Source organism: Aphis gossypii, chromosome 1 (assembly GCF_020184175.1).
Source record: "Aphis gossypii isolate Hap1 chromosome 1, ASM2018417v2, whole genome shotgun sequence".
Lineage (NCBI taxonomy): Eukaryota > Metazoa > Arthropoda > Insecta > Hemiptera > Aphididae > Aphis > Aphis gossypii.
In genome coordinates, this window is record NC_065530.1 from 49,105,402 (window position 1) to 49,121,958 (window position 16,557).

At 29.5% G+C, this 16,557-nt stretch overlaps 1 protein-coding gene across 2 annotated transcripts in view; it reads right to left on the reverse strand.

Annotated features, from left to right (window-relative positions):
* Nucleotides 1–1,348: 1,348 nt before the first annotated feature.
* The window catches only part of LOC114126805 (follistatin-related protein 5-like), a 114,562-nt gene continuing 99,353 nt past the window's right edge, over nt 1,349–16,557 (reverse strand). The window contains exons 5-17 of one of the 2 annotated variants that reach the window (XM_050200252.1): nt 15,870–15,985; nt 10,678–10,818; nt 9,269–9,401; nt 8,712–8,996; nt 8,526–8,623; nt 7,704–7,908; nt 7,473–7,594; nt 7,154–7,291; nt 6,497–6,712; nt 6,256–6,406; nt 5,897–6,097; nt 5,634–5,780; nt 1,349–3,558 (exon numbers count right to left, since the gene is read on the reverse strand). In XM_050200252.1, coding sequence (XP_050056209.1) covers nt 3,329–3,558; nt 5,634–5,780; nt 5,897–6,097; nt 6,256–6,406; nt 6,497–6,712; nt 7,154–7,291; nt 7,473–7,594; nt 7,704–7,908; nt 8,526–8,623; nt 8,712–8,996; nt 9,269–9,401; nt 10,678–10,818; nt 15,870–15,985 — 2,183 coding nt within the window. In that variant the 3' untranslated portion in view covers nt 1,349–3,328. The remainder of the gene's footprint in view (nt 3,559–5,633; nt 5,781–5,896; nt 6,098–6,255; nt 6,407–6,496; nt 6,713–7,153; nt 7,292–7,472; nt 7,595–7,703; nt 7,909–8,525; nt 8,624–8,711; nt 8,997–9,268; nt 9,402–10,677; nt 10,819–15,869; nt 15,986–16,557) is intronic. The other variant, XM_027990824.2, reaches the window with a different exon arrangement.

Genomic DNA, 16,557 nt, shown 5'->3' on the forward strand with positions numbered 1-16,557 from the left:
AGTTCAAACGATCAAAATATTATATGTTATGTAATTTGTAATTAAGTTTTGGCAATTATTGTTGTGTTTTTCATATAGATATTATAATATTATATTCGAACACTGAAACACAATATTATATATTATTATAATAATGTATTGACTCACTCGGTGGTTTTGTGCTGATTTTCGCTGCCAACAATACTATATTTTAGCTGGATGGTAAATAATAATAATAATATTATATGTAATACGCTATTCAGCATATTCGTCGTAAAGATTAAAATAATATTGTAGAAGCTCTGCAGTTCATAACGAGAATTTAATTATCCGTATTTGTAACATGCGTATAATAGAATGTACGTATATCATGATAAATTTTGAACCGAATATATTACATTAATAATATTATAAGCGGTATACGCGGAAAACAGTTATCCGTATATTGCAATAATCGTAAAAACGATTGATTTAAGTTATGAATAAATAATAAAAAAAAAAACGAACAATTATAATATGTAACTTTATTAGGACGAGTATCGCTGCACAGACGGTATAAAAAATAATAATATTATTATGAACAATTGGATGAGGTATGGAATTGAATAACACTTGAGTAATTTTTGTTTTTTTTTTTTTTATTCAGTTATAAATATTATTGCACTATATTATATTATCATATACATATTTATAATATATATATATATATATTTGATAAAAAATAAGCCCACACTATAATATTATGTTAAATATATAAAAAAAAATCCACAGACAAATACAACTAACCAATTATTAATGTGAACTCTTTGATTTTCACTATTTATTAGTGTGTACAATAATTTAGTAATAATATTAATAACTATAATTTGTCTATAACGTTAAATATATTTTTTTTTTGTTCGTTAGCGGATATAATTATTGTATTATTTACAAAATATTTTACTGATGTGCGAACGGTTGTTTCGGCTAACTCCGCAAGTCACATATTATATTATTATTATACATGTAAAAAACCCGATGTCGAGCTTTTAAATGTTTATGTTTACAAGGTGGTTCTTTTTACAACAAGTTTATCATATTATCGTTTATAGAAATATTTTTTTAAAAATAATTTTAAGATATAACAAAACTACATTTAAAAAAAAATATAATATATTTTTTAATTTTTTATATGTACCAATATCGATTTTTATGTTTTTTTTTTTTTTTTGAAATGAAAGCTTACATTTTTAACTGTGAAACAGAAAATTTTTTTGAGAATTTCAATCAATTTCAAAATCTAATTTTTGAAATACAAATTCAGTGAGGCTATAATTTTTATTTTACAAATGTACTGAATATGGATTATAAATGAAACAATTTTAAATAATAAAAGAACGGATAGCGTATAGTGGAACAATTTTGTGGCATATCCCTGTGTTACTCCAATTAGAATTAAAAACATAGAAGATGTTACTAATATTAAGTATTGGTTTGAGAATCAATTTTAATGTGTTTGAATTCTAAGGAAAATATTTTGCTTTAATATATTTAAATTTATAATTTATATCAGTTGAAATTATAAATGTATTGTTCATTCAAAAAATTAAAAACCTAAAACACTTACTTTTTTACAAAATATAGTTTTTTAAATTACTTAAAATTATGCTAAAACAATATTTCCACAAACATTGATAGGTACTTTCCAATAAAATCAGTGTTTACCTTCTAAAGAATCACCTTGTATACTATTATTTATATATTATTTATTACATAATATTATATTACATCTAAGTAAGTTTTATAATATAAGTATATATATATTAATTATAGTATGTTTTTCTCCTATAAACGATGACGTTATTAGGTACCATTACATATTATAACCATAATATTATACAACACACGTAAAAGTCTAAAATTATTACAATATTTTTGTATTTTTTTTTTTTTTTTTTTATTTCAGACGTCGCCGTCGTAGGTTTTGTACGTAGCAATTTCTCGAGGCGGCTCACAGCGATAAACGGACCGATCGATCGATTGAAAAGTAACTACAAAAATCGGACGGATAATCTTGTACAGACAGATGTACTGCACGACGACGCATAACGTCCACTCTAAACGCATTTCTATTATATTTCTGCACTCACTCAAGATAATACACGTAGCTAATAACAGAAATAACTAATAAGTATTATGCCGATGTAAAAAAGTCTGTATAATATTGTATAAATATTTTAGATTCAATTTATTACTTTTACTGGATAAAATAGCCTATGTAAAAAATGTCCTCGTTTTTTAGTGTTAAATATATAATAATATTATTATAAATCCACACCCGACATACTGATATTATATGCATAATATCGTACTAAACAAAAATATATTATTATTATCTATCTGACTATCTATAAATTAAAAAGTTGGCTGTTGGTCTGAAACGTCGCATATTTTTCGATGATTTCTGTGTATATAAATATTTTTTCAAATGTTGTCTATTGACATAGGTATAGTGAGTAATTCCGTTTAGCGGAATATACGAACAGCTACCTATAAATAATACGAGTATATTATAGTAATGGACAATGGTATTATCATCGATAACGTATAAACATATGGTCGAGAGCGAACAAACTATATATCCGTTATTATTGGACGTAATGAAATTTTACTGCTGCATACTCTCTACTCACTATAGATTTTATAGACACATTATCAAGTGAGTATTATAGTCTGGGGCCCAGACTCTGGGCTTGGACCAATCACGACGATAACGTACTTAATGATAATATAAAATATATTATTTGGATCGGAGTCAGAAAAATGACTGAAACGACGAAACTCATCGATTTAATTTTAGTTTGTTAAAAATATGACTGAGTTATGCACTTTGATTCTCTGGCTACAGTAATAAATTATGAAAAACACACACACAAAAAAAAAACAAGCATTTTATATTATGCATAATATTATTTTTATGATGTTCGAATAAAACGTGAAAAGTGTTCGAATGACATTCGATCACCGTGCCACCGCGCTCGGTTCATTACTATATTATTATATTATCATCGCTTTATAATAGGTTTAGGTATAGGTATTTATAAAGATTATGGTTTACATATTTAAACTTAACGTATACGCCTAATCCGCTATATTGTGTGATGAGTAAACACGACAAACGAAACTGAACGAAACGAAAAATGTTTAAAAGCAACACGACGAAATTATGATAATATAGGTATTATCGTAGCGAGAAAATAAGAAGGAATGAGTAGGTATAATGATGGCATCAACAATAGTAATAATAATAATCAATAACAACGCGATTTTTTTTTTCTTCAAAATTTTGAATTCTGTCTTCTATTTTTGTTTATTGGAGCTGCATGGTGACCCACGTGACCAGTCTAGGATGGACCAGACCACCAATCTCGCAGTTCACCGTCCGGGTCTCGCCGTTGATTACAAAAAGTGCTTCGTCGGCCGGTGTAACCATGTAGTGACCGAAAATACCGGACGCGGCTATTGGACGGTTGGGGTTGCCCCACTGCGTCAACGACTGAAGCATTGCCTTGCCTACGCCGGTGATCATTTCTACTTTACCTGTGAACCGAAAAAATCAAAAAAAAATCGAACGTTACACCGATAAATCACATTTATAGTTGTTATACATGTTAGGTATATAACACATATAGTGTTGGATTCGCACGATGATTGAGATAAGCGTGGCAAGAATTCGTATAGATCCACTAGGGTAAATGATTTTTCACGGGTCTTTAGTTTCCTATTTTGATTTTTTAACGGTAAAATATTATTTAATAATAGCTAGCTCGCTTATTATGTATCTTATTATAATATGAGTTATTTTGAATATTGATTGTTTTTTTTTCTATTTTAATTAGAAGTTTTCTACTCATAAAGCACGATTAAGCTTGCAAATAAATTATTCGAATAAAATCTGATTAGAAAGACTAATTCACCGTGTCGGGGAAATATCACGCCTTGTGCATACTACTCCTAAGTCCGCCTATCAGTATAGCATATAATATAATATAAGTACAAGCGTGATAGTAGACATTTTATAAAAAATGAATGCTTGCAAGACGTGTTATACTGAAATACTATTTGAGCATAACATAATACAATACAAAACATCATTAGATATTAAATTATACGTCCTAATATTTTAACATTTTTATTTCTCGTTTGGACAACGGTCGACATAATGTCTTTATAAAGATCGTATTTCGTAAATAGAAAAAAGTGAGGTCCAGTAGTTGCACAAGACGCGGAAAAGAGTGCCCCCACTAGAGGGATCGTTGTCATTAAACAAGAGAGCAGCGATAAATCATGAACTAAAACCGATTCTGGTGAAACTCGACCTACCGACCAAACAGTGGAGATTTTATTAAAAGTTGGTGTTCGATCAATATACAGTCGAGACTATACTATGATTGCAGTATTATAAAATATAAAATAGTTGAAGTATATATATAATATATATATATTATATAATTATGCGTAATAATAATACACATAGCAATTTTTTTTCTACTGTTGTAATAAAATTTACAATTATTATTGTTTTTAAGCCTTGTAATACCTTTATAACGATCACAGTTTAATAGTTAATATAACTTATATGGTAGATATATTGGTTTATGAATAATACATTTTTAATAAATTACGAATTTATAATAATTGATTTGATTTTAAATTAGTTATTATAAATAATTGCATTAGATCCTCGATCCTCAATTCACTTAAATATAAGGTACAGGTTAAAACAATAAATTACATGTTATATAATAACGGATGTATTTCTCGTAAAATATAAGCCCCGAGCTAGACTTTTGTGGCCCAATAATAATCGTATAATAATATATGAAAATCTACCGCTTCGTTTATCAGTATAATGACATTTATTCACAGTTCAATGTACGTACGTAGGTATTATATAGAATTACAACTGGTCAAACAATGGACGTACCCTTAATCAGCCACGGAAATCTGTATTAATCGTGGTCAATTCCCAATAATTATTTTATGATTTCATTGCCATAAATGTCACTATATGGCTACTGTGTGCTGTGTGCCAAGCAACATGTCAACATCACACCAATTAATAATGGTAGATTACAATTTCAATATTCTTTAGGTATTTTTTGCACAGTATTGAATTTGTATTGAAATGTCGTTGTAATCCGATCGGTTATTAATTATTATTTTAAAAGTTGTTCACGAAATTAAACATGAAATATAATTAATGGAATGCTGTTTTCGATCGAAGACGTAGTCACGTAGGCAAAACTAAAATCGTATCAAAAATATTATAATGAATTAATACGTACACAAACAATACAACTAAAAGTTATAATTTTAATCATTGTGGTTTTAATCGGCGAAAGTACTTTTAAGTTGTATGGAAAGTTTACTCGTCCTAAATTTTAAGATGAGAATAAGTAAAACTACATTAATGTAGTTTAAAAACTGAGTATTATAAACTACCTACCAAATATTATTTGGATATAGTGTTCTATTTGTTAACGTTCTGTATTTTTATGAAAGCAAAAATTAGATTTCACATACCTACACTTTAAACTGACTAGTGAATATTTAAATCATTTTAGTGATAAGGATTTGACATGACTGATATTGTAATGAATCGAAATGCTTACCGTTGGATAGATTCAAAAACAGTATGTCTTCTTTGTCTGCAGCACTGGCGTATAAATCATATCCGTGAGTGGTTCGAGACGGATAGAACGCTATGTCACTGATCATTAGAGTGGTTTTGACATCGAATGAAAATTTCAGTCCAGATTCTATAAATATGATGTGCACGATTTGTTAAACGAAAAAATAAAATAAAAATAAATAATTAATAGTATCCTAATATCACGTATACCAGGTATACGGTTGGTCACAAAATAAAACCTACCTAAAACTTGTTGGACAACCAAGGTCACACCATCGGTGGCCTTGTCAATGGATACGACAACTCTGCTATCTGGCGAAACCAAAGGACTTCCTCTAACAGTAGTCTTTTTGTTTACCACCGTGTCGGTCAAATAATCTAAGATTACCTGACCCGTGGCGTGTCCGGTTCCCGGTTCTTCGCACTCGATGATGACAAAACCGTCTGCGTACAACAACCGTATGGGTACATAGTAAGTCACGGATAAATTAATAATAACGCGTAGGTAATATAATATTTTTGTGTTCGATAAAATAAAACGCGCTTGCGATCAGACAACATAAAATATTGATAAATAAATAGACCTATAATAGTATACTTACACAAGGACGAGAATTGCAGCGTACGGGGTACACAGTTATACGGTGATAGGTCTATACTTCTTATGTATCGCATGTTGGCCAAATCTAGTTTGTAAAGTCCTCTTTGGTTGGCGTGGCTCACGTAACCGTATTTAAACCAGTGGCTCAAGTCCTAAGCAATTTTGGGATATCAATAACACAGTTGTCGAAGTTGTCGATGTTGTATATGATATTCTATTAATAAAACATTGCTTGCGCGTACCTGTGCTGTGGGCATGAATAAATCTCTGACTAAATCGAATTGACCGTCTATCGGTTCTGGGTGGACGGTGTGGTGTTTTCGCTTTTGCGACGCGTCCCTGATCACCTGTATCGTCTTTACGCCGTCGTCGTACACGCTCCTCCAATTCAACACCCACACTTGATCTAAATGAGCCACGTAATGCAAAGCCACTGGATATTTGTCCGTGATCACGACCTAAGTATTATAATAACGAACAAAACGCGTACGAAATATTATTTTATTGTTTATTCTATATAATAATAAGCATTCGTTACTTGAAACGGTTATTTTATACTCAAAAGAATTCTTATAATAATTATTATAAGTTTTTCACAGATTAGAATTCAATTGTCCTAATCATATTCTATATTTTATTCAGTAGGTATGTTATTTAAATATAATATGTATAGTTCTATTATGACATAATTTAATAATTATAATTATTCCCATGCAAATTAGATAAACTAAAAAACTGATAATACAATTTATATTTTAATAAAAATATAAAAATATTTTATTTTATTTATTTCACTTTCTATATAAGTACTTGTAAATGTTGTTCTTAAATACTTTTAATACTTTTCCGATACACGTATTATATGAAATTCAATATATTATATAAGTGGATGCACTTACGTCAACGACGACCATTTGAATTTTGCTGATGACCAACACTCTATCTTTAAGCGGCTGCGACACGTAAACGTAACGGTTTGCCACGTTGATAGCCTGACCCCAGCTGCAGTTGACGCCTTTGTCACCACACACGTATTCCTATACATTATTACACATACAGGCACACAAGGATTACAAGGAGAACGACAATTATTATATTGAGATAATATATCTTATGGAAGATTTACATATTATGATGCCAATCGTTGTTTAAAAAACACGATCCGATTGTATGACATCAATAACTGTACTTATCTAACTGTTCATATATTATATGTACCTGAGTTCCTGGTATGATGTCGGTGGATTGAATTTGGTGGTAGAGTCGACAAGCGGTGGGCTCGTAAACAGATACACCCCAGTCATGAAAAGCGAAAAATCGGCGTTCTTCTTTCGGTGCGGCTGTAAAAACGCAATGAGAATAATATTAATATGGCGTATTATTACTGTGACAGTTTTTATTATTAACACAAAATATTTGATATTTCGTTCGATTTAGATCCGACCGCACCATACTCACTGGGCGTCAAAATTTCTTGGACGATTAACGACGATATGTCTCTGGTGACTCCACCAGTGTTCGATGCTTGACACATATACGCTCCGGTGTCCGCGTAATCGATATTATCAATACTCAATTCAGTTCCATTACCGACTACTCTGTATTTGTGCACCATGTCCAACTTTAAACGCTCTTCATTTTTCAGCCAAACCACCTTTGGGCACAAAATTAGTCATTTAAATCCAATACCCGTGCAAACCTACACTACCTACTACACTAGTCACATTAATATATTATTCAGAAATGCAAAATATCCTAGTTTAAGTTCTACGCTCATCTCAAACATCAGTCATTCAAGAAATCAATTTAATATTAACCTTCGAAGTTTTCATCTTTATAAAAAAATGTAATGGCATAAATTTATAAAAAAAAAAATTAAAATCTATTCTCAGCCAGTCTTGATTAAAGTTCTAATTTTGTTTATAATAATTCATAAAAATAAATCTTCATGGAGCTTTTAATGGAATTGAAAACTAGTTGAATTTTTGTAAGATTCTTTTCGAAATTACGATTCTAACTCCTAATTTTTGATTATTGTAACTATTTTTCTCACGAAAATCAAAGATTAATACCAATTCAAATTTAATGAAATGTAACATATTTTTTGTCGAACGTATTTTTAAACTATAGTTTGAAAAAATAGTTATTTATAAAATATCAAATGTTAATCATTGGATTAATGACAAGATACCTATTAATCTTGAACATGTTGTATTTATAAATACATACATATATATACATATATGTTGCGTGTAATATATATATGCCTACCTCGGGAAAAGGTTCTCCAATTACGTGACAAAACATGGAAGTCTTTTCTCCTGGTCTCCGTGATTGGATTCTGGGTGTTACTTTAACTTCCGGCAAAGCTTAAACACAACAAAGGTCGAATTAAATACAAGAAATATTTGACAATTATAATTATATTATTAGGTGTTGTATTATTATTGAACATACTGTGGACAGTCAACACGTGTGTCTGAGTAACTTCCGAGTTTCTCAATGCTCTGCACGTGTAATTCCCAGCGTGGACCAATTGTATTTTGGTCAAATATAGCGATCCATCGCTAAAAACTCTCACGTCCTCGTCGCCAAGGGTCGTTAGATCGGCGGAGTATCGTTTCCAAACGATCGGAGGAGGCGGATTACCACTGACGTCGCAACGGATTTCGACATTGTCGCCGACCTTTGCGGATATTCTATTGATCTCTAACGCTTTTTCCAGAGTGACCACCGACAAGCCTATTATTATAATGCACGCCGTAAAGTATACAGATAATAAATAATGGAAATAGAACGAGTCTATTATGATAGATATATGCAAGGTGCCATTAGAGTGCAGGACACTGCAGAGCATAGATCAAAGCAATATATATAGGTATATATATATTTATTATGTAGGACGTAGGATTTTGTGTAGTGTGAGTAAATTAAATCCCTATATATCGTTACTTTAACGTCTTATTTTAGAATTTACTTTGAACTATTTACGTTGTATACATCTATACACTTACTGTATAGTTTACTGAAAGCTGCGTAGAACTCGTTCAAACCTAGACGTCCATCTTTATCCATGTCTTCAAAGCGAATCATATCTGACATGACACAAACATCAGACATATCATCGAGTTTATCCTGTTTAGTTATCTGAAAAACATTAAATTAGTAAATGTATATTTTTATATTTAATAATGTATATAATATATTATACTCGTATATATTTGATTTATTTACATAATAATTTTATCACACGTGCGGCATTTGCATAAATTTGGAAAAATAATTTATATTTCCGTTTCTTGGATTAAAAAAGTTTTTGTTCACAATAAAAGGTAGTAAATAGAACTGTGCGCATGGTGTATTTTACGATTATTGCTGCTAAACATTTTTAATTAAAATTATTGTTTGATCTTTAGAGTTCATTATGTAAACATTTTAGTTTACTTAATTATTATGAAACAACACATACTACTTTTATAATATAGTTAACATTGTAAAAAAGAAATATATGTTAACATTTTTCATAAAATAATATGAGTACAATATTATATTTAGAGTTAATTTTATAACGGCTAAAACAATTTTCCACATATTATATTTTTTTACATAATATAATAATATATTATACTATACTGAGTTCTCATACAAGAGCAAATAAATGTATTATTGCTTCAAAGAAGACAGATATTGTCCTTGGAAAATTATATTCCAAATTTGTCGATACATTTATTTGGTACACCCACACGCTTTAATCGAAATAATCGGCTTTTTTAATCGAAGCTTGCACATATAATAATATTTTATAGAAAGCGCATATATACGTATATGAATAAATAAAAAAACGCTCTTATATTGATATTTCTTTGATCATTAATGCAAGAAATTTATTTTTTAGCATGAGTTTATGAAAATAAAAATACATTTTTAAAGAAAGATTTTAATTTCTATGCAAAATTAAAAATAATGTTGGTATTTTACCAAAAATGATTCGTTCAAACCAACCAAAGAAATTTCGTTATTTGTTGTATGTATGTGTAATTTTAATGTATTTTAGGTCCATAAAATATTATAATATAAAAAAGAACAAATTAATTCTAAAACATAATAAATGAAAGGACTTTTTGTGTTATTATAAATATTTTATTATACCTATATATATTATAGTTATGATTTACAATAAAAATTTAAAAATCTATTTTTGGAACACTATAATATACAATATACAGCTAGGGGTATAATTACGTATTAATGTAAGAGAATTTTAATTTATTATAGGTACATAATTCGAAAGCCAATTAATTAATTATGAAAAACTATTTCCAACGACATCGAGTTACCTAAATATTGTTTTACCAAGACGTTTGACAGTGTTTATTTAATTAAAAAAAAATTAACTAATTAAAACTGACCAAATAAAATATACTTTTTGTAATTCTTCCAGTTGCAAAAATCCGTTTCCGTCTAAATCCAAGTAACGAAACAACGCACTGACCATATACTCCTTACCACTGTTCCAACTCTTTTGATACATGAGTTTGGCATGATTTATCAGCAACAAATTATCCTGCGAAAAATAATATAATGAAATAAAAGCGGTATTATTTTCATTATCCTCGCGGATGAATGAATTATAATCAATGTATAGTCTGTGAGCTATTATGGCGAAGGAAAGTGAAAAAAAAACAATAACAAAAAAAAAATAAAAAACACCTTTATTACGGTGGCTGTTTTTATTTTGGTGGTATTCTCTCGTTATTATCATAAGACGCGTCTTATTATCCACCATCCGACCCAAGTAGCTGTCTGTGTACGTAAAGGCCGCCCAGAGGCTGAGCCGGTTGTATATAGAAGGAAAGAGCTTTTTGTAAACATAATTTATACGCGACCAAAGAGGGATATACGTTCCCAGAAGTACGATAAATCCTGACTGCGAGCATTAATTCCTGTGGTTGCACCCTCTTTTAATTGAACAAGAAACATTTATTACCATTTTATGCGTTTTGCGTCGAAAAACCACGCCATCGGGCGCGAGTGGTAGAAAAAACATACATTACCGGGTATATCATCGAGAGCGGTCTCTCGGTGGGCCACTGAACAAACCGTTTTGGGTTCGTAATTCGTATATAGGCTGTAGCGTCTAATTGTTAAGGGTGATGCGACTTTTGCACGATAATATCGTGTATTATTTATTATCATCGAAAGGATGGTATGGGGTACGCCAACGCGCACGGGGTGGAGTGGTGCGGTGTAGTGTGCGATTTAAATCGTATTTACGGTCCGCAAAGTAACCTACACAACCTCAAAGTTTGTCATTCGTAAAACATATAACAAAATATATAGCTACGTGGGCACGTGCTCGACTTATTGAACTTCCATTATGCAATATAATACAGTATACATATTATTTTATATATGATAAACAGAAGCGGTTCGCCATGGATGAGAGCCATCAAACCATACCACTCACTTTTATAATAATAATTATTTTTATCGTTATTGTTTTATAGTGGTTGTGGGTTGGTAAATATTTATGATGATGGTAAAGTAAACACAAAGAAACCCGATAATCTCAAAGCTACAGTATGAGCACGATCGAGTAGAATAACAATCAGAACGCGGATATGATATTTTATATTATTATATTGTAATATATTTGTCGTTATTTGCCGATTAAGTTATGTAAATTTCAAAGGCGTACTTTATTTTGCAAGTGAGTCGGAGATATTATTTACACGTGACTTTTACGTATTATATCGTCATGTTTCAAATAATAATATGTATAAAAAACAAATACCACCCACGTAAATGTGCTGTAATTACTGTAGTCTGTAGATTAATGTTTGAATATTTATTAACAAAAAAGGATGTGGAATCTACGAAAAGAGAATTCAAAATTAATAAATAAACAAAATTATTCCATTAATAAGGTGTTCATACGAAAATAATTATCATGTCGTATTAACATTATATTTAATGTGTATTTTACATTTTAGCTGAGTGTTTAAATTTACATAGTAAATAAAAAAATGTTTTACTCGTATAGTCGTATTCATTAATTTTAAAAAACATTAATAAAAATACCATAGTATTATGAACTGAAGTAATAATAATATGAAGCAAATAGATTTCTATTATATACTAACGAGATGGCATTTCATATGCGTACTATAATAATATTATCAATATTATCTAATATATTGAATCAATATTTATATATATATATATTATATATATATTATTGATGTACAAGTCTCATTGCGAATTCAACACTAACTGTAGGTACATAGTTTTGTTTAGCAGACCTCTTGCCTCTATTTATAGTTTTGTCATCATGGTGAATCGATTGTTAAATTAAAAATATAAAAAAAATTGTATCTATTATATACATGTAACAATAAATATATACAAGTATATTGTAATATGTTTTTTTATTGATAGAATCCTTTTTTTTCTTAAAATTTTACAGTAGATATTTTTTGAAAATGTTGACGTATCAAAATAAAATTTTAACGAATAGTTTCTGAGTAATAATTAAAATGTATGTATATTTCTATCTAGGAAAATAGTTCTTAAAAATGGTTTTAAAAAAATATAAAAAAGATAATATTACGATACTTAAAATATTTAAACTATTTATTCAACTTAACTCAATGCATCTATATTATAGTATAAAAGAAAAGAACAAATATATTTGATGATTACCCTTATCTAAATAAGCTTGTGGTAAGAGTGGGTCTTCAAAATTATTTATCTTAATTTAAAAATAAAAAATGTCATTTACAACTAGAAACAAATAGCAACAAAAAAATATGTAGTACTATTTTATAATATATTAGCTGTTTCCGTGCACTTTGTTGCCCGTTAAAAAATGCCACTTCTTATATAGAACTTTTTAAAACTTATTTAATCATAAACTGACATTTTGGACATTGTCTGCTCCCAACCCACTGTGTCGCAACGCCCGCTTGCACTATTAATTTGTTTTCGCTCAGTGTTCTTTCTGATTTTTTTTTCCATTTTGCTCCGTTCCCAAAGGTCATAGCATAAAGGGTCGTAAGGATCTTTGCTAATCCAGAAAACGTTTTTTTTTATCTAAATTTCACCAAACACACGCATACGATTACAAGTTCATACAAAATTCCCATCGAAATAAGCAATTTCAGTTTTTTTCCGAATTTTCAATCCATAAAAACTTTATTCGGGATATTACAAAAATGTTTAATAAAATGAGACCAATTGAGAAATCCGTTTTCAAGTTTTGCGCTTACCAATAAATGGTATTCAGTTTATATATATTATATATTATATAGATAAATAATAGTAGTTATAATAATACCTACACATAAACAACAAATAATTTTTTTTAAATAATAATTATAACAATATCATAATAATATTAAATCTAATATTCATTATATTCGGTCAATTTTTATGTTTATAAGTTATAAATATTGATGAAAATTTATACGAATTCCTATAAGTTTTAAATCACCATATAGTCTCCTTATATATTATATCGAAGTCCGAATGAAAAAGAAATCGTAATATCCTTATTCCTAACACAGGACAAGCCACGAGCAACGTCGGCCACAAGAACAGAACAAAAGCGCGGATTCGAGTATGAATAAACATAATACGTTTTCCTTAGCCAAAAACCACACAGCGCACAGTACATGTACACGACTGAAAAGTGTTTGCCTTGTATAGGAACCTACCCTAGCGAGGAACGACGACCATTATCAATTTCGTCGACAAATTCGTATTGTACGTGTATATTATCATATCCGATTTATTTGTATGTGTACTCGGTGATGATAATAATAATATTATATTATTGTTCACGGAACGAACGGGATGTTTGCCAAAATAGCTCCAGTCCTTCACAGCCACCGCCGACCTATACCACCGCACAATCACTCCGCCACCGTCGCCGCTGGCCAACGCAATATTTTGCGCTCGACACGAATACGACCGCCGACTGAACCTTGTTCCCTTCAATTTTGCATACAAATCAGTCTCCGTGTAAAATAATACAATCATACCTTTTGGGATACGTTACCGGCGCGGTGATTACGTTATGGTAGTAGGTATATTTGGTTGTTGGGTATACACGTTACCCCCTTAACCGTTTGAGCGCACAAAAAAAAATAAAATTTTCATTCTAAATAACACCGCAGAAGTATTTGATTGATTTTTATTCCGATTCATTGAACTTTGGTTATACGTAAAATTTTTAGTACCATATGAGTTCATGACATAGTATTACAATTAGGTCCCGGACTTAAATATTCACAAAACTATCGAAAAATGCTGTAAAAATAGTTTTTTTTAACAAAATAGTGCCGATAAAAATTACCAAATTGTATTTTATAGGCAAGGGAATACACAAGATTCAAGAAAACGACGGTTTGGCTTTCATCATTTTTAATATTTCTACATTTTTTTTATATCTAAATAAACAATAATATAAAAACAAAATACCTAACTGAAGAACGGCAAATAATAAATAAACAGTATAATATTGGAAATAAATACAAACTCGACGTACGAGTATCTTTAAATGATCAAATTGTTGATATTTGTTTAAGTTTAGGTACCTAAGAAACTACATCCGATAACCAATGAAGATTAGGTAAACACATTATAGCATACATTTACATAACATAATAAATTGAAATTTGATACGGATAAAAAATACCTTAAATATACTAAAACAAATATTATGAAAATAATATTTTTTTATGGAATTTGTTCAAATTAAAATAATATAACATTAAAAATTATTAAACTGACCTGAAAATGCTAAAATGTTTAAAAAGTACAAAATAAAAGTTTTTGAAGTATCTGTTACATGAAACGAATAGCATTTACTGTTCTTGGAATATATTATCATAGAGTATTCAAAAAATAAAGTACTTTGCATTGAAATCTGGACCCTAATTACAGTATAATTACTTGCATATATTACACTATATCACTATATATAATTGTAATTTGACAATAGACTCGTTATGGACTAAATTATTAATTACAACAGTAAATGATTACTATGCCATTCAAAGTGCATTATTTAAGATCCGCGAATTTGCTGTCGTTCACTATTAAACATTTTATTATAGCTGTGAGTGATATGTTGACACGTTTGGTTCCGTCCTTTATCGAATTTGGTTACGAGTATCAGCTGCACACCGACGTACCGAAATTGCCTATACACCGTGCCGAACAACGAACCGTTATGAAAAAAATAGTAATATTATTAATTTAACATAACGACAGTTAAAGTTTTACGCTTTAGTCGTGTGTTTTACACTAGAAACCAGAAGAGGATTGTTTAGATCACTTAGTTTATATTTTTATTCGAAGTTATAAATCATACAGGTACAATTCTAACACATTATATTTCTAAAAACGGCAATATATTTGTTGGCGAAAAAAAATCCAGAATAGAATGAAAAAGGTATTAAAACTGGTGCCTTCGATGAGCATTTTTTAAAGTGTGTTAATTAAAACTCATTTATTCTGAATTTTAGTTTAAGAACCACTTCATCTGAAAGCTCTAAAATAAGCTACACCCCTCACATTTTGTAATTATTAAAATTATTACGACAGTAGTACCTTCATAATTTCGTATTGCGGGGAACCGCACGTTTTCGCTTCTTTCGATTTGGTTTCCAATTCAATGACGTTGTCTGCGGTTTTCGGTAAGATTCGAACATTCTTCGCTTTCGACGCTATATAAACATTAAACATCCCGAAACATCATTATTTTCAATCTCGGTATGTACAATATATCATATTATAAACTTATATAAAACACACATTTTCTTATACAATTGACCAATGGCATTGTAAAATAAACTTCTTCAGAGATAGCATTAAATATAAAATATATACTATATAGAGAACAATTTTTTTCCGTTTTATATATTATATGTATAAGATTTGTTAATCGATGTACGATTTGAATTATAGCCAATTTGAAAACGTGTATAATGTATAGTCTTACGAGTTCTGCGTATGTGATCGGATTTAAAACGATTTATTTGCTCGTCATTTCCACTAGTTTTATAATTGATTTATTGTGGACGACATAACGCAATTGCACCGCATACATACGTAATATGTACAACATATATAATATAAATACATACGAAGTGATTTATGTTAAACATTTTTTTACTGGCTACGCACTAATTGTCTAATTCGATTTTTATGACTGAAAAATAATTGGTTTTTTTTATATTAAAACTCCAAATTATATATAAAAAAAATATTTTTCTTATCCACAAGAATTTACTTTTAT